The following is a 25,003-nucleotide window of genomic DNA, read 5'->3' as shown; positions in this document are numbered from 1 at the left end:
AATGCATATAACCTTGGAATACACATAAGACAAACAAAACAGGATAATTAAGAAACAAGAGAAGCAAAATTTCTCTTTAAATTCATTAAGAGTCAGCTTTGCCGCCTAGACAAAAATGCCTTCGCCACATGAAGATTTCTTCACCATGGATATTTTTCATCTCTGACTTGAAAATACAAACTAACTCCAGCAGGAATATTTATGGCTTATTATGGAGGGTCTGTGACACAGGAGGTACTTTCATATTTGTTTGCTACATTTACATATAAAAACATCCTCATGACTTACGCAGTCTCCCTAGTACTTACCTGAACAAATTGACTCAATTAATAAATTTACTTGTCACTTATAAAAGTGAAAAGAAGCAATAATTTTAAAAAAATGCTTATATAGGGTTCTCCAGTTAATAAAATAAAATGGAATGCCCTAACTAAATAAAATGTAAATACACTATTTTTTGAATTATATCTAAAAATTATTTTGTGTGCATTACTCAATTTTATAAAATTTATTATAATCTCTGACCAGCTCACATAATGAATACTTCATAAACTATACAACAAAAAATATATAAAACACACAAAAAAATTAAGGGCCTAGCATGAGTACCAGGCAAATAAATACAGAGAATTTGCATGGGGAGATTCTGAACCATAAGCCATAAAATTTTACAGTAATAAATTCAATAAAAAGAGAGTATAGAGTTGCTTTCAGCATTTTTGAGGTTTTTTGTTTTCTAGTAAATTAGCAACCTTATTAAAATGATTCCTTTTGTTCCAACATTGCTCTTTTCTTAAAAAAAAATAGGTGTATTCACACAGACACTTAATAACTGTATAATTTTCTTACATCTAAGATTTATCTTTACAGCCACATATGTGTACATTTTACTCTATGTAAATAAAAACTAAAAGTCTGTGTGTGTTTACAGGCAGAGAGGCCAAATGTTCAAATAAAAATATATTACAAATAATTGAAAATATCTATTTAAGACTCAGAAATGAGTTTATTTATACTTATATATAAATTTTTATGACCACAAAAATAACTATGCAGTCAATAGCAATTTAATTGTACACTTTAAAATAACTAAAAGTGCATAATTGAGTTGTTTGTAAAAGATAAATGTTCCAAGTGATGGCTACATAATTTACCCTGATGTAATTGATGTAATTATTACATATTGTATGCCTGTATCAAAATATGCCAGATCTGCATAAATATATACACATATTATGTACCCACAAAAAAATAAGAAAAAAATTTAAATATCAAAAAAAGGATAAATATTTAACCTATGGGAATAATATTAACTTATCTGCCAGTTAAAGCTACTGGCAAAAGAGATTACTAGAGATGCTATTCCACTATGTTACCAAATAGCATATTGCTACCTTCATTTAGCTACACCCTTGAGTAACGTGGGATAGGTTAAAGTTGACAGCATAATAATGCTTCATTAAATGCACAATAGTCTTAACATGGTAAAAAATAAAATCAAATTTACACATAATTTAAAAATTTTGAAATATTCTGCATTTTATAACATAAAAGCTCAGTCACGAAAATGATTTACAATTTTATTATCAATTCACTTTTAACTAAGAAATATTTTCTATCACTATAATACAGAGGCATATTACTCTGAACATCAACCTCATACATCACTCAATAAGTTAACCACAAAGAGCCCCTCCACTTAGATTTTTATCAAGCATCTTACATTTTAATGTCCTTACTTTTTTATAGAAGAGGTCATAATTTCCACCTAATGAGTCTATATGTGATGCAGCAATAATTGATCACATGCTTTCACATGTGAATAGGAACAATGAAACAGCATGAAGTAATCTGATACTTGAATTACATCATAATTTGCTTTTCAAAAATTTTATATATATACATATTTTTAAAAGTATATTTTGGGCTGGGTGCAGTGGCTCATGGCTGCAATCCCAGCACTTTGGGAGGCCAAGGTGGGCAGATCACTTGAGATGAGGAGTTTGAGACCACCCTGGACAAAATGATGAAATCCCATCTCTACTAAAAATACAAAAAAAAAAAAAAAAAAATTAGCCAGACATGCTGGTGTATGCCTGTATTCCCAGCTACTCAGGAGGCTGTGGCAGGAGAACTGCTTGAACCCAAAGGTCAAAGCTGGCAGCAAGCTGAAATCGTGCCACTGAACTCCAACATAGGCAACAAAGTGAGACTCTGTCTCAAAAAAATAAATAAATAAAAAGTACACTTTGAATATAACTTTGAAAAATATCTTCTACTCTTTTAAGTTATATACAAATAATTTAACAACTTTAGTTTTAGATTATTTTCTATACTCAGCACTTTAGTGTAATGTCTCAAGTGTTTGTGTCTTAGTTATTTCTACTGTAAATTCTCATATTTATGTAGACTTTTCTATGTGTTAAATATGTTCTATGTATTTAATTATATGTATTAAATATCACACATATCTATGTATGATATTTATGTAGACTTTTAAAATTCAATTTTGAATTAAATATTTTTTTATATATGGCCATATGCAAAAATATATGTTAATATAAACTCTCCAGTGTTTTCTAAGGTATAGTTTTTGGGGAAAAAAAAGTTTTTCCAAATTTATTACACTTGCTGGATTTTTCTCCAATATAAATTTCTGATGTTGAACAAAGTTGGTGCAACTGCTTCAGGGTTTTCCTCTAGTATAAAATGTGTACAAGATCTGTGATACAAGTAAATGCACTATAACCCTCTTTAAGTTTGTAATGTTTTTCCTCAGACTAGTCTCATTCACTTTAAAAGATTATATTTTCTACAAGACTGTTTGACAGTAATTGCACTTACAATGCTCTTATTAAGTATCAACTCTCTGTTGTTAAGATGTGAGCAGATATTAATGGCTTTTCCACATTTTTTAAATTTGTACACCTTTTTTCAAGTATAAATGCTTTTCTATGCAGTAAGGTGTGGGCATTGGTTAAAACGAGTTTTGCCACATTCTACACATTTGTAAGGTTTCTCTCTACTATGAATTTTCTTTTTATTTATTTATATATTTTTTAGACACAGTCTTGTTTTGTCACCCAGGCTGGAGTGCAGTGGCGTGATCTCAGCTCACTGCAACCTCTGGCTCCCAGGTTCAAGCAATTCTCCTGCCTCAGCCTCCCGAGTAGCTGGGGCTACAGGCATGCACCACCACATCCAGCTAATTTTTGTATTTTTAGTAGACATGGGGTTTTACCATGTTGACCAGGCTGGTCTTGAACTCCTGACCTCGTGATCCACCTGCCTCGGCCTCCTAAAGTGCTGGGATTACAGGCGTGAGCCACCACACCCGGCCTATGAATTTTCTTTTCTTTTTGTCTTTTTGAGATGGAGTCTGGCTCTGTCACCCAGGCTGGAGTGCAGTGGTGTGATCTTGGCTCACTGCAAGCTCCACCTCCCGGGTTCAGGCCATTCTCCTGCCTCAGCCTCCCGAGTAGCTGGGACTACAAGTGCCCACCACCATGTCTGGCTAATTTTTTTTTTTTTTGTATTTTTAGTAGAGACAGGGTTTCGCTATGTTAGCCAGGACGGTCTCGATCTCCTGACCTCGTGATCCGCCCGCCTCGGCCTCCCAAAGTGGTGGGATTACAGGCATGAGACACCACACCCAGCCTATGAATTTTCTTATGTTGAGTAAGTCTTGAAGACCGGGTAAAAGCTTTGGCACATTCTTCACATTTGTAAGGTTTCTCTCTAGTATGAATTTTCTTATGTTGAGTAAGTCTTGAGGACCGATTAAAAGCTTTGCCACATTCTTCACATTTGTAGGGTTTCTCTCCAGTATGAATTTTCTTATGACTACTAAGGTTTGAGGAGTGGGTAAAGGCTTTGTCACACTGTTCACATTTGTAAGGTTTCTCTCCAGTATGAATTTTCTTATGTTGAGTAAGTCTTGAGGACCGGTTAAAAGCTTTGCCACATTCTTCACATTTGTAAGGTTTCTCTCCAGTATGAATTTTCTTATGTTGAGTAAGTCTTGAGGACAGGATAAAAGCTTTGCCACATTCTTCACATTTGTAGGGTTTCTCTCCAGTATGAATTTTTTTATGACTGTTAAGGTTTGAGGACTGCTTAAAGGCTTTGCCACATTCTTCACATTTGTAGGGTTTCTCTCCAGTATGAATTCTCCTATGGCTAGTAAGGTGTGAGGACCGGTTAAAAGCTTTGCCACATTCGTTACATTTATAGGGTTTCTCTTCGGTATGAATTCTCTTATGTCTAGTAAGTGTAGAGGAATAGGTAAAAACTTTGCCACATTCTTCACAATTGTAAGGTTTCTCTCCAGTATGAATTTTCTTGTCTTGAGTAAGTGTTGAGGAACAGGTAAAAACTCTGCCACATTCTTCAAATTTGTAGGGTTTCTCTCCAGTATGAATTTTTTTATGTCGAGTAAGTCTTGAAGACTGGTTAAAAGCTTTGCCACATTCTTCACATTTGTAGGGCTTCTCTCCAGTATGAATTACCTTATGTTTAGTAAGAGTTGAAGACCAGTTAAAGGCTTTGCCACATTCTTCACATTTGTACGGTTTCTCACCAGTATGTATTCTCTTATGGCTAGTAAGGGTTGAGGACCGGTTAAAGGCTTTGCCACATTCTTTACATTTGTAGGGTTTCTCTTCAGTATGAATTATCTTATGTTTAGTAAAGGTTGAGGATATGCTAAAGGTTTTGCCACATTCATCACATTTGTAGGGCTTCTCTCCGGAATGAATTCTCTTATGGGTGGTAAGGGTTGAGTACCTGCTAAAGGCTTTGCCACATTCTTTACATTTGTAGGGTTTCTCTCCAGTATGAATTCTCTTATGGTTAGTAAGGGTTGAGTAGTGGTTAAATGCTTTGTCACATTCTACACATCTGTAGTGTTTCTCACCAATATAAATTCTCTTATGGTTAGTAAGGGCTGAGGACTGATTAAAGGCATTGCCAAATTCTTTACATCTGTAGGTATTCTCTCTAATATGAATTTTCTTATGTTGAGTTAGTTGTGAAAGCATGCAAAATGATTTGCCACATTTTTTACACTGGAAAGGTTTCTTTCCAGTATGTCTTGTCTTATATCGATCTGCATTTGAAAATGCATAAAAGACTTTTACATATATATCGCAGTGGTACATTTTGCTCTGGGTAAGTGTCAAACATTGGTTAAGTCCATTATAACCTCCTTTGTATAGCTTACAATCACCTACAGTTTTATAGCCTTTTCTTAATTGTAAGTTCTCATGTCCACGTTTATCATATCTCCTCAGTGTCACTTTTTGGAAAGAATCTTTTATGTCTTGCTCTGGCCAAAAGTCTTCAGCAAAATGAGAACACACAACTAAAATAAAATTAAAACAACAAATTACTTCACTTACTAGACTCAGATATATATACATCACAAACAAAACCTCTAAAGTTATAAAAACTACATAAGCAACACAGCATAGCAAAATACCAGATTCTAATTTCTTCATAAACATATAAATGTAACAAAGACATATTAACCAAAATATATTTGTGGATAATTTATCAATAAGTTATATGTGTGCAATGCCCCAGGTGAGTACAATGCAAAGAGTCACATAGAATGAAAAACATTTCTGTTACGTTTACCCAACACAGCTCTTCCTGTTCCCCAATAAAACACAGTGCCTTTGGAAGTAAATTGCCAACTCCTGGTTTTGTTTTTAAAAGACAAGAAATATATTGGCACATATATCTTTATTTCTGGCTTCTAGGATATTACCAGACACCGGATTTAGCTTCCCACAACATAAACTGCTGAAAGAAATGGTGGTATACTTTGGTCAGGTGTGGTGGCTCATGCCTGTAATCCCAGCACTTTGGGAGGCCAAGGCGGGCAGATCATAAAGTCAGGAGTTCGAAACCAGCCTGGCCAACATGGTGAAACCCAGTCTCTACTAAAAATACAAAAAATTAGCTGGGCATGATGGCAGGCACCTATAATCCCAGCTACTCAGAAGGCTGAAGCAGGAGAATCACTTGAACCCAGAAAGCGGGGGTTGCAGTGAGCGGAGACCGTACCACTGCACTCCAGCCTGGGCAACAGAGCAAGACTCTGTCTCAAAAACAAAAAAAAAAAAAAAAAAAGAAAGAAAGAAAGAAATGGTGGTATACTTTGCAATGACAGTTTGAGTCTGCTGAGACCAAAGGTAAATGTTACAGGAGTGGAGTGACTGCAGTACCACAGACAGGGAACAGGTGTAGCAAGTGATTACTATTAGGATGACACATGAATACACTTCTTTAAAAAATAAAAACAAAGTTTCAGACAAGACACATCCTAACTACATATTTGAGAGACTGCCAGAATCTCTAACCAAGACAACTGATTTCAGACTATGCCAGGACAAAGCTGCATTATCAAGATTGTGAGAGATAGCTTTTTTTAAATGCCCAAATCTCAATTAAAGATTACAATGTATACAAAATATTAGGGCACCATGGCCCCATCAAAAAATTTATAAAATTTTTAGAAAGCAAAACCATTAAAAAATGAGATGTAGAGATCAATTTTTAAAATTTAAGATAAATTGAATAACACTAAACGAGTAAAATAGGAATATAATCTACTACTGAAAATCAGAAAAATGAGGATAACAAAAATATTAAAATTATCACAAAAACAAAATTGTGGAGATAAAAAATAACTGAAAAATTATAAAAGTAAAAAAATATAAAAATGAAGCTCAATGAAGTAGGATACACATAGAAGATATTTATAACAAAACATATTGTAAAAGTCACAGACAAGAGAATCTTAGAAGCTGCAAGACAAAAGTGATGTGCCACTTATAAGCATAGTCTCATATAATAATCAGTGAATTTGTCAGCAACAATATTGCAGGTCAGAAGTAAACTGTGTGGTATTCTCAAAGTCCTGGGGGAAAAAACAGCTGTTAAGTGAATATAATATAGTCAGCAAAACTGTCCTACCAAATACAAATTAAAACACATTCCAAAATAATCAAATCCTGAGAAAATATATTGGCACAGTATATACTCTACATATACCCTATATATCAAAGATGCTGAAAGGAGTTCCTGCTGCTGAAAATAACATGATACAAGAAAACAACACATAATCATATAAAAATACATAACTTTCTGGGAATGATATGCACATACACAAAAATCAAATTCCTTAAAATTCTTTATTCTATTTCCTTAGAATTATTCCTTAGGATATTTTTATTCCTTAGAATTATCATAATGGTGCACAAAACATTTTAAATTATTATCTAAAAGTTGCAAGATAAAAGCATAGAAATTATTCTAGAAATCTGTTAATGAATATACAACATAAAAAGATAATTAGTAACATGAATAACAAAGTTGAGGGCCGATATAATGAGGAAGAATTTTTGTATGTAAGTGAAGTTAATGTTTTACCAAATTAAAATATAGTTTTATTGTTGAGAGGTTTTAGGTAATACGCAAGGTACCACAAATAACACATCTGTGTAGACAGACACACACAAACACAAAAAGAAAGAAGTGAAAGCATATATCAACACAAAAATTAAAAGGATACAAAGCAAAATAGAGAAAATGATGGACAAAGATACAAAAATCAAATAAAACAATAAAATAACATTAGTGTTTTTGTTTCAGAAAATTATTTAAATATATATAAATTTAACTTTCCAATCAAGAGACATATTTTCAATAACGGGATTTTTACAAAAAATTTTAAAAATCAAGATCCATCTTGCCTTTCTACAAGAGTCAGTGAAGTTCTAATGATAAAAAAAGACTGAAAGTGGCAAGATGGAAATAGAAATTTCATGTAAATATTAGCCAAATGAGAGAAGTCAAAATAATATCACACAAGCTACCGTGATATTTTATACATAAAATATACTTAAAGTTTATTTCAAAAACTGTCATATTTTATAAAATGTACTTGAAGTTAAAACTCCAAAGAGACAAAAAACGACATTAAACAATACTAGATTCATTCACTGGGAACCTATGACAAATTTGTACATGTGTGTGTCTGTGTGCATGTGTGTATCTCACATTAGGTTCCCAATATGTACAGCAAATACTGACAAAATTGAAGAAACACATAGAAAGCAATATAATTAGCATAGGATATTTCTATACCCCACCTCCTATAATAATAAGAAAAGATAGAACATTAGTAAGGGAACAGAGGACTTCAGGGTAATATAAAACTATTATTCCTAACAGAGGTATAGAGAACACTCCTAAACATCAGGATACACACCCTTCTCAATTGCTCATATAAAATTTTTCTTGCTAGATCACCTGTTAGGCTAAAAAAGAAGTCTTAACAAATTTTTTAAAACTGAAATCTTACAGATTACTTTCTATGACCAAAATGGAATGAGAGTATACAACAATAGAAAAAACTAAAAAAATCACAAATATATAGGAATTAGGTTACAGTGAGCCGAGATCATGGCACTGCACTCCAGCCTGGGTGACAGAGTGAGACTCCATCTCAAAAAAAAAAAAAAAAAAGTAATTAAGCAACACACTCTTGAGCTCTTGAGCATGCTTAGTTCAAAGGTTTAAATAACTAATATTGTGAAGATATTCATACTACTCAATGTAAATTTACAGATTTAATGCAATGTTTTCCAATTTCTCAAATAGAAACAGCAACCCCCAAAGTATAAGAAATATCAAGAGACAGACAACAAAGTACCCAACAATCTTTAAAAAAGGAACAATGTTGGAGGAATTACAGTTCTTGATTTCAAAACACATTACAAAGCTACAGAGTTAAAACAAATTGGCATGAGTATCACTGTGAAAAAGTAGACTAATCAAATAGAATGCAGCACATATATAAACATATATAAACTTTCACATATATGTTCATATGAAGAGTCATTTTCACACCCATTATATTGTAACATTGTTACTAAAGCCAATGGGCTGAACCAATGCAAATTTCTGTCAGCAAATTATTCAGTAGATATAATTTGAAATATAAAAATACTAAAATATCACCCACGTTTGAGAAAGCAAGAAATATTCTAACAACCATAAAGATAAAGCTCAATGACATTATGTAAAATGAAATGAGCCAGCCACTTTGGAGAACATAAACATTCAAACCATTATTATAGAACAACTAGGCTTAACAGACTCCAACAAAACTTTCCAGCTGAGGCCGGGTGTGGTGGCTCACGCCTGTAATCCTAGCACTTTGGGAGGGTGAGGCGGGTGAATCACAAGGTCAGGAGATCGAGACCATCCTGGCTAACATAGTTAAACCCCATCTCTACTAAAAAAAAAAAAAAAGAAGAAAAAACACAAAAAATTAGCCTGGCATGGTGGTGGATGCCTGTAGTCCCAGCTACTCAGGATGCTGAGGCAGGAGAATGGTGTGAACCCGGGAGGCAGAGCTTGCAGTGAGCTGAGATCGCGCCACTGCACTCCAGTCTGGGCGACAGAGCGAGATTCTGTCTCAAAAAAAAAAAAAACAAAAAACAAAAAACAAGAAACAACTTTCCAGCTGAAAGCAAGAGATTCTCTCCAGTCAAAAGCAAAATATCCTTATTTGCACCTGGTGTATTCTGTTAGGACACAAATCAAGTCTTACTAAATTTAGGAATATTGGCTGCGTACAGTGGGTCATGCCTTTAATCCCAACACAATAGAGACCAAGGTGGAAGGATCACTTGGAGCCAGAAGTTTAAGACCAGGCCTGGGCAACATAGTGAAATCCTGTCCCTACAAATAATTAAAAACTGCACTAGCCAGACATGGTAGTGCATGTCTGAAGTCAGGAGGCTGAGATGGAAGGATCACTTGAGCCCAGGAGATTGAGGCTGTGTTGAGCCAAAATCATGCCACTGTACTCCAACCTGGGTGACAGAGTAAGCTCCTGTCTCAAAACAACAATGAATAAATTTTAAAAGACCAAAATTACACACTGTGTTTTCTGGCCAAAACTAAATAAAACTAGGAACTAAAAGCAAAAGTAAAACTGGAAAATCCAAAAATATATGAAAATAAAACATGCTCTTCAATATTTTCTTGCTTAGGGGTCAAAAATTTAATTTTTCAAATATGTCAATACAACATACAGTGATAAACACATTTAATATAATCCATAAACAATCCCAATAGCACACAGTTTTTTTACAGAAATATTGTTTAAAATTGTAAAATTTGATCATAAACTATAGCCAAACACCCATGAAAAAAAACAGAGGCATTATACTTTTTGATTTCAAAACATATTAAAAGCTACAGTAACAAAAACAATGTGGTACTGACAAGACAGATGAAAGATGAAAGAATAGAATACACAGCACAGAAATAAATCCCTCTGTATATGATCTTCCACAAAACTGCCATGAGCACACAATAGAGAAAAGAAAATCTCTTTTAAAAATAATATTGGAAACTGGATATCAATACAGCCTAGCCAACATGGCAAAACCCCATCTCTACTAAAAATACAAAAAAATTAGCCAGGTATGGTGGCATACACCTGTAATCCCAGCTACTTGGGAGGCTGAGGCAGGAGAATTGCTTGAACCCAGGAGACAGAGGTTGCAGTGAGCTGAGACTGCACCAGTACACTCCAGCCTGGGCAACAGAGCAAGACTCCGTATCGAAAAAAAAAACAAAAGAAACACTGGTAAAATAAAGTTGGGTCCTTTCCTTGAACCATATACAAAAAACATTTTAAATAAAATACTTGAACATTAAAAAAAAAAAAAACAACTAACAAATCCTTTAGAAAAAAAATATAGAAGAAACACATGACATTGGACTTGGCCGCATTTTCTTAGATACAACATTAAATGTATGAGCAACATAGAAAAATTTAACTGCACTAAAAAATTTCTGCACATCAGAGAAAACATTCAATAGAGTGAAAATGTCTCTTAGGAAATGGATGAAAATGTATGCAAATCACATGTGATATGATTTAATATTCAGAATATATAAACACCTCTTGAAACTGAACAATAAAGTTGAATAATGTGATTTTAAAATGGGAAAACAATTGAACTAAATTTTCATCAAAAAAGATACACAACTGGAAAAAAAGCATTTAAGAAGAACACAAGATCACTAATTTGTAGAGATATGCATGAAAATCACAATGAAAACCAAAATCACCTCACATCTGTTAAGACTGGCAACTGTAAATTTTTTTAAAAACACCAAATCTGTTGATGATGCAATGAAAATGAAACCCATGTTCATTGTGGAAAACAAGAATGCAGCCATTACTTTAAGATATTATGTTTCTCAAATACTTAAAAATGAAAACAAAAAAAAAATTTGGACCAGGCAAGGTGGATCATACCTGTAATCCTAGCACTTTGAGAGGCCAAGGCAGGCAGATCATCTGTCAAGAGTTCAAGACCAGCCTGGCCAACATGGTGAAACCGTCTCTACTAAAAATACAAAATTAGCCAGGTGTGGTGGTGTACACCTGTAGTCCCAGCTACTTGGGAGGCTGAGGTTGGAGAATCGCTTGAACCCGGGAGGCCGAGGTTGCAGTGAACCAAGATTGCACCACTGCACTCCAACCTGGGTGACAAAGCGAGACCGTCTCCAAAAAAAAAAAAAAAAAAAAAAAAAAAAAAAAAATCCTCTCACATAGAGGCATCTTCTGTTTTATGCTTTTATATTTTTTAAGGATTCTACTTTCCCCTCAGTGATCTTTGTTCAAGCTTACAGTGAGAGCCAAAACCCTCTTCATGGCATATAATATACTGCATAATCTGACTGCTTTTTCATTGTTTTGGGGGACACACAAGTATCTGCCTAATTTTGAAACTCTTTGTTAAACTACTTTTTAGGTTCTCTTTTCGTATTATGTCTAAAATATCTGAGAGTAGTGGTTTCTGTTCCAGTAGTGTTTGTTAATTTTTCTGCACATTCCATTATGTTTGTATTACTATAGTCTTGTAATATAGTTTGACATTATAAAGTATGATGTTCTTTTGCTTTGTTCTTTTTCCTCAAGATTGCTTTGGCTATTCAAAGTTTATTGTAGTTTCAAGTAAATTTTAAAATTGCATTTCTGTGAAAAAAAAAAACACTAAAATTTTCATTGGGAATTCATTGAATCTATAGATCACTTTGAATAATATGGCACTTCAAAAATATTTATTGTTTCAATCCATAGATATAAAATACTTTAAAATTTGTGTCTTTTTAAATTTCTTTCATTGATATATTTTTAATTGTAAATACTTTTTACCTCCTTGGTTAAATTTGTTTTCAGAAATTTATTATTCCAATGCTATTGTAAATAAGATTTTTTCTTCCTCTCTTCTATCAGATAGTTTAAGTGTATGGAACCATAACTTGTATGTTAATTTTGTATGTTGCTAATATACTGAGGGCATTTATTAGTTTAGACAGGTTTTAATGTACTGTTTATGGTTTTTTAAATGTAAGATTACATAATCTACAAACAGAAACTTTTTACTTGTCTTCAATTTCAATGCCTTTTTTTTTTTTTGAGACAGAGTCTCGCTCCATCACCCAGGCTGGAGTGCAGTGGCATGAGCTTGGCTCACTGCAACCTCTGCCTCCCGGGTTCAAGCAATTCTCCTTGCCTCAGTCTCCCAAGTAGCTAGGATTACAGGCGCCTACCACCACGCTCAGCTAATTTTTGTATTTTTTAGTAGAGACAGGGTTTTGCCAAGTTGGCCAGGCTGGTCTGGAACTCATGACCTCAGGTGATCCAGCTGCCTTGGCCTCCCGAAGTGCTGGGATTATTGGCGTGAGCCACCGTGCCCAGCCTATTTTCTATTTTCTTGACTAATATTTTTGCCACATACTTCCAGTGCTATATTAAAATAGAGGCATTAACAATGGGTACAATACAGTTTTGCGTTGGTGTCTGTAAATCTGAAGAAGCAAACACCTCTTCAATTTTTTATAAACTGGCCTCAGGAGGTAAGGATCTTTTGTTGGGTCCCCAGGGTGCTGGGATGCCCTACGGATTTGTAGTAGAGAGGGGGTGTAGCTTGGTCACAAGGCTGCGGGGTCTGCACTAGGGTCCACCTTTAGTTGGCTTGTTACAAGGGGTTTTGGTAGGTGTTAATTCCCATTTTATTTTTCGACAGAGTGAATATTCTTCAGGACTTTGCTCTGTAGGGCAGTCACTAAGACGGGTGTTTTTTGTTTTTTTTTTTTTTGAGATGGAGTTTCGCTCTTGTTGCCCAGGCTGGCATGCAATGATGTGATCTCAGCTCACTGCAACCTCCGCCTCCCAGGTTCAAGCGATTCTCCTGCCTCAGCCTCCTGAGAAGCTGGGATTGCAGGCATGTGACACCACGCCCAGCTAACTTTTGTATTTTTAGTAGAGATGGAGTTTCATGTGTTGGCCAGGCTGGTCTCAAACTCCTGACCTCAGGTGATCTGCACACCTCAGCCTCCCAAAGTGCTGGGATTACACATGTGAACCACTGTGCCAGGCTGAAAGTTTTTTAGAACACAGTTTTTCAGAAAATATTTTCTTTGAAACATAGCTTCCCAAATCACATTGTAAGGACTGGCTTTCTTTTTGGCCTTGGGACCTCTCATCTGTGTTGTCTGTTGTGTTCACTCTCACCTACCTGGGGGTTCATCCACCATTTCATGTCGCTTCATATTGCAGGATTCTTTTTCTTTCTCTAGACAGGTGATTAGGTCTGGCTTAGAAACAGCAATACCTGTTTTATTAAAAATAAAGAAGATGAATCTTGCTTATATTCTGTAATTACCAATTTAGTAATGTGCTCAGTAAAGAGGATGTAATAGAATATTCTAGTAAATTAATCTCCAAATACCAATTTATAAGAGAAATTTCTAAATCTTTAGAAAATATTTTAAATTTTTAGGTTCTTAATTTCATTGCCCAGTACTACTTAATAAAAAATCGATTGTGACAATTAGATTTTAAGGTGTGGGCAACAATATTTTAGGCCACTAAATTCCTGAAATTATCACTAATCAAGAGTACATAATACAAATCAGCTCAGGAATATGGAAAGTTCAGGTGAAGATAAAACATCTTGAAGAAATTCTTTTCTACATGAACAAATCCCCAAACTTTTTTTTTTTTTTTTGAGACGGAGTCTCGCTCTTTTGCCCAGGCCAGACTGCAGTGGCGCTATCTCCGCTCACTGCAAGCTCCTCCTCCCGGTTTCACGCCATTCTCCTGCCTCAGCCTCCCGAGCAGCTGGGACTACAGGCACCTGCCACTGCGCCCAGCTAATTTTTTGTATTTTTAGTAGAGACAGGGTTTCACCGTGTTAGCCAGGATGGTCTCAATCTCCTGACCTCATGATCTGCCCGCCTCGGCCTCCCAAAGTGCTGGGATTACAGGCATGAGCCATGACGCCCGGCCCCAAACTTTTCTTAAAAACAGGAATCTGAAACTCATTTATGCAAAGCATAAATTACCAAAAAACATTCTACAAAGAGGAGAAATGAAACATTTAGGGTATATTAGTAATGTTGTGTTGAAGTTATTCTCACCCAGGAAGACCAAGTTTCTGTAGTTCTCTAACATCACATTTCTATATAAGTTCTGTTGTGCTGTGTCCAGGCACTGCCACTCCTCCAGAGAGAATTCTATGGCCACATCTGTAAATGTCAATGGCCCCTGAAACACATACACACACACAAACAGGAGAGAGAAAGAGAGAGAGAAACATATTTACCAAGTGCCCACAGGTAGAATTTTTTATTTAATTCAAGGTGAAATGAGAGAGTAAAGAGAACTGCTTCTGACTTATACGAGTGACTGAAATTATTCAATAATTTACAAACAGAAATGTTCTCTAATATATTCTCTAACTTTGAGAAAATAGTGGCATAAGATCCACAACATCAGTGTACACATGACATTTTTCTAAGTGATAAAGTATAAAATTAAGGGCATGAACATAAACATACATTTTTGAGTGCTATGTTTACATCTTACAGAATGAGTTGTGTATATTTTTCAGATCAAAAAGACATGTTGAGTTAGAATTTACCTCTCACATTTTAATGTGTTCAATGAACTGAAGATTTTGTTAATGCAGATTATTTTTTCAGAAAATCTGGAATAAAGTCTGAGTTGCTGAATTTCTAACAAGCTCACCAGTAATGCCAATGTTTTTGGTCCAAAAAGAATATTTTGTCAAACATTCAGTAAATGAAGGAATCTGTGTTTTTCCCAGTTTTTTTGTCCTGTAAACAAAGATGAGAGCTTTCATTTTCCAAAGACAGATATACACAAAGAAAACCTAAGGAAGAAGGGCAGCTGCCAGATTAAATGTGATGGCATCAGCTGCATAAAGATAGTTAATAATAATTTAAAAAAATCAACTCTATAGTAAAACAGTCTGTCAGAGAGTTCTTTAACCAAGTGAATCATTAACATCAACTGCACTAGGACAAATTTTTATGATGCGCTGGTGCATACAGAAAGACATAGCCTCACTGATGTGATATTGCTGCCTAAAAGTAAATCACAGTCTGAATTTAACCATAAAGAAACATCAGTTTTATTCAAAGTTTAAGGTACCAATAACTCATGGGTTCTGTAATTTTTTTTTTCTTTTTTTTGAGATGGAGTCTCGCTCTGTCCCCCAGGCTGGAGTGTAATGGCACGATCTCGGCTCACTGCAACCTCCACCTCCTGGGTTCAAGTGATTCTCCTGCCTCAGCCTCCACAGTAGCTAGGATTACAGGTACCTGCCACCACGCCCGGCTAATTTTTGTATTTTTAGTAGAGATGGGATTTCACCATGTTGGTCAGACTGGTTTTGAACTCCTGTCCTCAAGTTATCCACCCACCGCGGCCTCCCAAAGTGTTAAGATTACAGGTGTGAGCCACTGCGCCCAGCCAAGTGTTCTGTAATTTTTAATAGTGATTTAAAGTAGTCTTTTTTTTAGCACTCTAGAGAACAGGTACCTCCTAATATATATATATTTTTTAGAACTTTCTGGGTAATAAATGCCATCCTGTTTAAATAAGCATTTTGAAAATCCTGTTCTGCATAAAGCCAATGGAGAACACAGATGGAACCTCAACATTACATGTTCTCCATCTTTACTGAGGACCCCCACCTTTCCCTAATAGAAACCTTGAGTATCCACACCTCATGTTTCACAGCCACAAGGGAACATTTTTAATATTGCAGATTAATTTATAATCTTGGTGAGAATTCTGCATGGCATATAAAAAGCTATGATGTAGAGAATGTAGATAAAGATCTGGTATGTAGGAAAGAAATATTTTTCAGAGATCTTTGACTATCATAAGACTTTAAAAAAGTAGTTAAACTCATTAGGGAGGAAAAATACAAGTAGAGAAGTAAAGGCTTGCAAGTACTAAATGCATGACAGTCCAGGAGGCAGAGTGGACACAGCTCTTGATCTGGGACATGATTAGCTGAAAAATCACCATTTATTCTTCTTTTTCCAATTTCTCTGAAATTCCTGCTCAGACGACATTCTCCAAACAAATTACACCTGCATCTTGAGAATATGCCCTTTAAAATGTCAGCACCACCTGTTTACCTGCTACCACCACACCCACAGGCAGAAGAACCAAGACTTGCAAAAAAAAGTCCACCCATTTCTGTTCTTAATAACAGAGGAGATTTAGGAACAACGCACTGCTCCATGGAGATACATTTCTTCTTTCCTGTCCTCAGGTGCCCTCCCCTGCTACAGACAACAGCAGTTTCTGCTACAATATTGGTAGTATGGACTGCACTGCCCTGTCCCTACCAAACCCAAACAGAACAGGCCCTATAACCACCCTTTAGTGCAAAGGCGGAACAAGTCTCATGAATGTGTCTTGAAGCTTTCATATTTGATTCTGGCCTCACCTTAGAATCACATAAGGCACTTAATTAAAACACCATGGATGCTTCTATGCAGAATCTGTTGAAAGGGCACAAGCAAATAGATTTTTGCAAATTGGCTGTGGAATTCTAATTAGAAACCCCGGCTGATAACCACTTGGCAAAGCATTGCCTCTCAAGCTGTAATGAGCTTATAAATCACTTGGTAATTTTGACCGCATTCTACATAATGTGATTCTGCAGGTCTGAAAAGGGTCCAACATGGGTGTTTCAAACAAGTCCCATCAGTGCTGATGTTACTCCCCCTGGGCTCATCATTAGTATTAGTTAGACAAAGCAGGCACAGCACAGAGTCCCTTCCACTCAGGACTCTTGTCACAAAACAAAAACTTCTGATACAAATGAAGACAACTCATCTGTACACTAAAGTATCATATTCTTTGCTGACTCTTTAAAGTTTACAGAACAGGTGGCCTACTTACCTAAAGAGCCAAAGTGGAATGGGCTCAGTTATGGCGGATGGGAGGCAGGACTAGATTGCAGCTCTGACTTGGACAGAGAAGTGTGTGGAGGTTCACAGTGTGAATTTTAGCTCCAGATGGACTGCAAGAACAAACTAGCAATCCCAAGAGGACCCACAGACCATCTGAAGGAAGTGGACTGCTCCTGCAGGACCTGAGAGACACCCCCAAGTGGGCTGATACAAGGTTGTCTGTCAGAAATTATTTATTTACAGAAAAAACATTGATTATTAATTGGGTATACATCGTTAAGGTTTAGAGTATGGGTTATAGCGTCCAGTGTGGCACTATTAGTTTAATTTATAGCCACTGGTGGCAATAGTAAACAGTTTCAAGAGATAACTACATAGTTCAAAGAGGAGAGAAAGACATAATTGTGTTCTCATTTTAATGTCTCTCTGAGTTTGACAACTATTAGGTTGGTGGAAATGTAATTGTGGTTTTTGCCATTACATTAAAAGGTAAAACCACAATAACTTTTGCCCCGACCTAACAAGAGGATTTGCATTCCTCAGATAAAAGGTTTTCTGTTCTCACTGATATGTGGGAGCTAAACTACGAAAACACAAAGGCATAGGAATGGTACAATGGACTTTGGGGACTTGGGGGGAAGAGTGGGAGCAGGGCAAGGGATAGAAGACTACAAATGGGTGCAGTGTAAACTGCTTGGGTGATGGGTGCACCAAAATCTCACAAATCACCACTAAAGAACTTATGCATGTAACCAAATACCACTTGTACACCAGTGACTTACGGAAAAAAAAAAAGTCAAAGTGAAGAAACCTCTCTTTTCATAACAGATTAAAGTAGCTTCTCAAAAACCTGAAAAAAAAAATAGGAAAATAAAGTTTACAGAACAAACAGAAGGCAGCAATGTCTGAATGAGTCTGCATTTGAAAAATAGCATGTGCACAGGTACTAATGCAATGTTTGTAAAGCAGGTACTATGTGCTCAAGAATATGTTACAGAGCACTGTGCTGGGCATAACATACTATGTGATTTCATCCTCATAACACCCTGGGAGTTGGTACTAAGTGTTTAATAATTCCCAGGATTTAGATAAAGGACCCAGAATTTTAATTTTTCTGTTTCTCTGTCATTGATTTTTAAAAAATAAAATGTATAGAATAAAAGCTAAATATAGACAGATGAGAGGAATACAGAAATTAAGAGTTTAATGTAGCTTAGAGGAATTTTTATTGTGTTTATATTTAATTTATTGTGACTTGTGGAGCAACCACTGATCTGCAGGAATAGAAAACAAGTTGCTAAATGGAATGTCTTAGTAAGCACTGATTTTAATAAAAAATTAAAAAACTAAAAATACATACTTTTTTCCATTTATCTGCTTTTGAGTTTCACGAAATCAGAGCACCAGCTCCAGAAAGGTAGCAAAATGTACCACCCAAAACTCTGATCTCTTCTAATCAGTTCTGTGAGCCAAGACTCCAGAGTGGGGCCAGACCAAAATAAGGCATCCAAAAAGGGTGAATCTGAACAGAACTGGGCCAAAGAGTGGACCCTGTGTAGAATTCTGTTCTCTATGCCACTGGGGGTACTTCCAGTTCTGTTTTTCCTAGACTTACCTAATAAAAACTTAAGTTCCAGAGTTTGTGTAATTTTAATTTTTTTTAGCTACTGTCCTGTCAATTTTATAACATATAGTAATAAGCAATTTAAGCAAATCTCTTAAGGTTTTCTAGGGTAATTTTATTAGAAGATAAATATGTATTCTCAACAAGGTAAGAAAAATAGAAATAATAATAAAAACTCTTCTGTCCATAAATATCCCTTCAGCTGATGACATCAGAAGTCACAACAATGTAAAGAAAGTGGCCCAAATAAAGCCCAAGTTTTTTTGCATACACCTATTCATTGTACCAACCATAGGATGCTTCATTCAACCATTTATCCAGTTGATAGTCCAAACCAAGAGTTTTTGGATAGTAGGGACCATGACTGCTTCATTTTTTTCCTGATGGTCATATTAATGAAGCAATTAGTTTATCTGCTTGAGTCTCCAGACCTCCTCCTCATCTTTTACCCGAAGTACCAGAAAACTAGAGAAACTCTCATCTGGGTACCAACCAAACACGTCTCTTGTATGAGAAAAGAAACAAACACAAGATGATTCATTTCTCTTACATTGAAACAGAAGCGGAATTAACCACTCTTATCATCCTGACGCAGTTCTGCTCTGGACATCATCAAATGTCTGAAACATACCTAGCTAATTGAGAGAGGGTTCCCAGTGACCCTGTGCTGATGGCCCAATAATAAGAAAGGCAGAAGAGACTCAGGCTCATTCTAAATAGAAAATGGAACTGCCCTGGTGGAGCTCCAGAACCTGGATCACCTGTCCTGATTTGCCAGCTCTTGGGTAAGAGGAAGGACAAGAATACTCTACTCCAGTGTTCACTTTTTTTTTTTTTTTGAGATGGAGTCTCGCTCTGTCACCCAGGCTGGAGTGCAGTGGCATGATCTCAGCTCACTGTAACCTCAGCCTCCTAGGTTCAAGCAATTTTCCTGCCTCAGCCTCCTGAACAGCTGGGATTACAGGCATGTGCCACCACACTCGGCTAATTTTTGTATTTTTAGTAGAGATGCGGTTTCACCATGTTGGTCAGGCTTGTCTCCAACTCCTGATGTCGTGATCTGTCTGCCTTGGACTCCCAAAGTGCTGGGATTACAGGCGTGAGCCACCATGCCCGGCCCAGCATCACATTTTACAGGTAGGTATAGTTGTGTTATGGCTCTGGATACTTTGTGGCCTTGATCTCACTCCTACGAGGCTTGTTTACACTTACTGAATCTGACATTAGATTCTATTTATACCAAAAGCCTCTCACACAACAGAAGCAGGTCATTGGACAAGATCTGAAAAGCTCAAAGAGCCACACTCTCAAAAGGTGTCTTTAAAATGCCTATGTTGACATCTCACAATGCAGAAGATGCCTCCTGTTAGTTTTCTTTACATTCTGAATCCAAAGTGTGGCCTTGTCTTGTAAATCCCAAGAAGAGGCCTGACCTTATGTGCAGATCCTAGATGGAATCAACCTGGCTCTGCATCCTTGGGTATTACAGCAAGCAGACAACAATCAGAGAGATCTCCTCATAGAGGCTGCTCTGGCACACTCTAGATTATATATCTATCTAAAAGGTAGAAGCTGAGGCAACATGAACAGAAGTAGGCAGTTTATTTGGGCCAAGCTTGAGGATTGTAAACTGGGGGCAAAGATTCAAGTTGCCTGGAATCTACACTTCAATTAGCAGCACTTACAAGTGGATTTGTAAAGGCAAAGAGAGAGGGACAGAGAGTGGGCTGATAAAAGGTTGTCTGTCAGAAATTCTTATTTATTTACAGAACATTGATTACTGATTGGGTGTACATCATTAGGGTTTAGAGTATGGGCTATAGTGTCCAGTGTGGCACTATTAGTTTAATTTATAGCCACTGATGGCAATAGTAAACAGTTTCAAGAGATAACTATATGGTTCAAAGAGGAGAGAAAGACATAATTGTGTTCTCATTTTAATGTCTCTCTGAGTTTGACAACTATTAGGTTGGTGCAAATGTAATTGTGGTTTTTGCCATTACATTAAATGGTAAAACCGCAATAACTTTTGCCCCCACCTAATAAGAGGATTTGCATTCCTCAGATAAAAGATTTTCTGTTTTCCAAATCTCAAGACCTAGATTCAGAATTTCCAGCTGCAGGTTTAGGTCCTGAATAGGTGGAGTAGCAGTAGCAGATGTTACCTGAACATTTGTGAGCAGTTTACCAAGAGGAGGAAGGGGAAAGTGTAGATTCTCATGTCCACATGTCTACTCAATGCACACATATTACTCTGATTTGGTTTCTTGGCTCCATGGTCTCTTAATCAGTTTCAGGTTTGAAGATATAAGAGTCACTGAAAGAGGTAAAATGGTTGATTGCCACCCTGTAACATTTGTACAAATCTAACCTCTCTAGAAGTGACTGTACAGGACTATAGATAACAAATAGAGACACGATTCTGCCTGCATATTTACGGGACAGTATACACTTTTTTTTTTTGAGACAGAGTCTCGCTTTGTTGCCCAGGCTAGAGTGAAATGGCATGATCTTGGCTCAATGCAACCTCTGCCTCCTGGGTTCAAGCGATTCTCCTGTCTCTGCCTCTAAGTAGCTGGGATTACAGGCACCTGCCATCATGTCCGGCTAATTTTTGTATTTTTTTAGAGACAGGGTTTCACCATGTTGGCCAGGCTGGTCTCGAACTCCTGACCTCAAGATGATCTGCCCATCTTGGCCTCCCAAAGTGCTGGGATTAGAGGTGCCCAGTGACAGCATGCACTTTGCAGCACAACTGTGAGTTGACTGGAAGCCTGAGAGGAAAAGTACCCTCTAGAGTAAAGCCTGGCTGGCACCTAATATGTTTATATCATGTATGGTAATTCTAGATAGTGTTTGGAAAATAGAATTAAAAGAAAAATTGTATCCAGCTGCAGAGAAACTCCATAATGATAGAATAAAAGAGTTTTTATACACAAGTAAACCAGAAGGTGACATGCACCACAGTCAATTTGCTTAAGAGACTGCAAAGACAGAAAAATAGTCATTATAATTAGTCCACAAGTGGAAGAACTTACAGCACCATGTCATACAGAGCTTATCCTAAATTCACCTGGTAATTTGAGAGGCCATCTGTGCATGCCAATGGGTTATATTCAATGACAAAATAAACTTTTCATATCTTCACGACAGGAGGTAATGTTCCAACTTGAAACCAGGTGCCTGCTGAAGGTAGGCTCTCACTCTCCTGCAGAAATGGCTGAATGGGGTGCTATCTTTTTGGCTATTTACATTTTAAAGCAATGGCTCCTCTACTCCCTAAGCACTGGGCTACAGCACTCCTGCTTACCCTCTCCTGATGGCCAGTGTCCTCTCTTGACTCCTACCATCTGCCATTGAAACACAGCTCACAGCACAGGGCTCACAGCTGGCAGCTCACAGCATACATGAACCCCAATTGCCATAGCAGCACTCCAGTGCCACATCAGAGTAAAGCCTGAGCTGCAAGAGGAGATCCCGTAGGCCTCCTGGGTAGAATTGTGCCTTCATAATAATGGGAATGGGAGCGGTGTTTCAGCCTCAGTTTCTAGTTATAATTGTGACATTAAAAAATACTGCTGGATTTCCAGGGTAAGCGCAGATGCTCCAAGAGTTCTCACTGTGACAACCCACCTAATTCACACAAACCACAGGATATTAATAGGCCTTCTGAAATGGACACCCAAAGCATTAGAGAGAAAAACAGCTCTCCATCTCAGCAAGATTCTACTGAGAACAAAGTAAGTTAAAAGCATCTTAAGAAGAAAACTCAGATTAGATACAAGATTGATCAAGTAGGCCAGAAAATATTCCCCTAAAAGGAATTTCTCTGAAAACACCCAAAATGCACAGCTATTGTCAGCATGAGAAACACGAGCATTATGAAGATAAAGGGCATATTCTCAGTAGAATTTCATAAGGTTTTTCTTTCATGTCTGTTGCTCTCTTATTTCCTAGCCATTGAATGGGGGATCTATTTTGAAATACATGTGACAACTTCCACTAGAGCTTTTTGATAAGAATTGGAACCTGACTTTGTTTATATAATGGAATGTATTTGAGACTGAAACAGGTTTTGGGTGGCCACATCACTCATCATGTTGATTTGTCCTGTAATAGCAGCATTCAAATTTAGTGAAATAAGACATTGAAATCATGCTCACATATAATTAGTCCTTTTGGAGAAATTAATAAGCATTTCAGACTAATATCTACTGTAACAATTTTGTAGTGAGTGTTCCTTCGATGTTAGATACAAATATCTATGTATAAATAATTTTTGTGTACTAGTCATAATGCCTGTAGAACTTTTAAAAATTGTCTGTAACCATAATTCAGTTAAAACTTTATATTTCAAAAGTAAAAAGAACAATGTTGAAGTGCCTATTTAAGGTATTCAAAGTAAATATTGTGGCCTTATATTCATACTATTATAGAAAATGCTATTTAATTAATATGAATGCACGTTGTCGACAAACACTACACATAACTGTGTTAATTGTTCTGAAGTAATAAATAGAAACCAAAGTACAACTACAGACTCCACTTTTCAGTTTATACACTGAACTGCTCTTGCTTTTTCTGTGTAAGTACTTCAGACTGCAAATATCAGATAATTACCTTGGATAATCAGTTTTCTCTCAATGGAACTTAGTATTTTCTAGTCTTTATTATCTTTGTGCTCAACTTTTGTGTACTCTTAAAATGAGCTTTAATCTAAACAACTCTGTGTCTACTTTCCAAGACTAAAAATGAAAAAATAAAATAAAACCTTTCCCAAAGCAAAAACAAAGCAATGGTTATGAGGTCCTAGAGAAAGACAACCCTGAGTAAAAAAAAAATGACAAATGGTTTATTTAGCTGTTACTATGATTTACATATATTTCCAAAAATCAGAGAAAAATATCTACATATAATCTAAATGCTTTAAGAAAAAAGAAAAAATATCTTCCATTATTTTCAGGTAGGAGAATAAAGCCTCTTATTTTTAATTTATATTTTCTCCTACAACAACCAAGTCTCTGGACATGTCCTTGAACCCTTGGACATCTGAATTTTAGTAGACACTGGATTCAGGTATCTAAGGTGTAGCCTTGGGCACCCTGTGTACACCTGAAAGAATGTTTATGAAGGAAAAAGCAGAAGAGAAAAAGTTGTTCTAAAAAAATCCATGGGTGTTGGCCGGGCACAGTGGCTCACGCCTGTAATCCTAGCACTTTGGGAGGCTGAGGCAGGTGGACTGCTTGAGCTCAGGAGTTTGAGGCCAGCCTGGCCAAGATGGTGAAACTCCATCTCTACTAAAATACAAACAATAACCAGCCAAACATGGTGGCAGGTGCCTGTAATCTCAGTTACTCAGTAGGCTGAGGCACGAGAATTGCTTGAACCCAGGAGGTTGCAGTGAGCTGAGTTCATGCCACTGCACTCCAGCCTGGGCAACAAAGTGAAACCGTCTTAAAAAAAAAAAAATTCATGGGTGCACATGAATACAGCAAGTTCTTAGAAGACCTATAAAGAGATGTAGATTCTGACACAATAGTAGGAGACTACAACACTCCACAGACACTTAGATCACTGTGTTGTGGGAATTAGGAGACTGGAGAGAACGATAGGTGGAAAAGGAGGATTTTATTGAGTGCACTCAGACCCAGTGGATTAACATCCAGAGACTGGGCCAAGGACAAAGACAGCATTTAATTTTTATATACACTTCTAAAGGGGGTGGGCTAACTTGAAACAAGCCTACAGTGGCACAAAGTGTAGTGATGTGAAAGCAAGGATACAGAAACAGAACAAAAGTAGTTAATCATATGATGACAGGTTTATAACTCAGACTTATCTATGACTCTTGCTATGCGGCCCAGATGGCTGTTACCTAGGCTTGCTCTAGTGCCTTGCATGGGCTTATCTTATAACCTTCACTATGGTGCCTAGGTGGCTGCAATCCAGGCCTGCTCAGGTGTCTCATGACCTTCACTGTGCTGCTTATATGAAAAACAGAATCATAAGAGAAAGGAAAATTTGTTTCTCTTCTCCAGA

General features: G+C 36.6%; 2 protein-coding genes across 4 annotated transcripts in view; one reads left to right on the top strand and one right to left on the bottom strand.

Moving 5' to 3' along the window:
• LOC129020591 (zinc finger protein 708) overlaps positions 1 to 25,003 on the top strand; it is a 325,243-nt gene that overhangs the window by 70,730 nt on the left and 229,510 nt on the right. The gene's annotated exons all lie outside the window — the stretch shown is intronic.
• The window catches only part of LOC129020586 (zinc finger protein 429), a 35,707-nt gene continuing 12,217 nt past the window's right edge, over positions 1,514 to 25,003 (bottom strand). Inside the window, exons 1-4 of one of the 2 annotated variants that reach the window (XM_063658856.1) lie at positions 15,134 to 15,203; positions 14,524 to 14,650; positions 13,620 to 13,715; positions 1,514 to 5,362 (exon numbers count right to left, since the gene is read on the bottom strand). In XM_063658856.1, the coding sequence (XP_063514926.1) occupies positions 3,564 to 5,362; positions 13,620 to 13,715; positions 14,524 to 14,557 (1,929 nt within the window). In that variant the 5' untranslated portion in view covers positions 14,558 to 14,650; positions 15,134 to 15,203 and the 3' untranslated portion in view covers positions 1,514 to 3,563. Of the gene's footprint in view, positions 5,363 to 13,619; positions 13,716 to 14,523; positions 14,651 to 15,133; positions 15,204 to 25,003 lie in introns of those variants that run through there. The other variant, XM_054465153.2, reaches the window with a different exon arrangement.

The sequence above is a fragment of the Pongo pygmaeus genome, chromosome 20, assembly GCF_028885625.2.
Source record: "Pongo pygmaeus isolate AG05252 chromosome 20, NHGRI_mPonPyg2-v2.0_pri, whole genome shotgun sequence".
NCBI classification, from domain to species: Eukaryota; Metazoa; Chordata; class Mammalia; order Primates; family Hominidae; genus Pongo; species Pongo pygmaeus.
The sequence above is the reverse complement of the archived record's forward strand: the minus strand, read 5'-3'. Positions and strand labels throughout refer to the sequence as shown.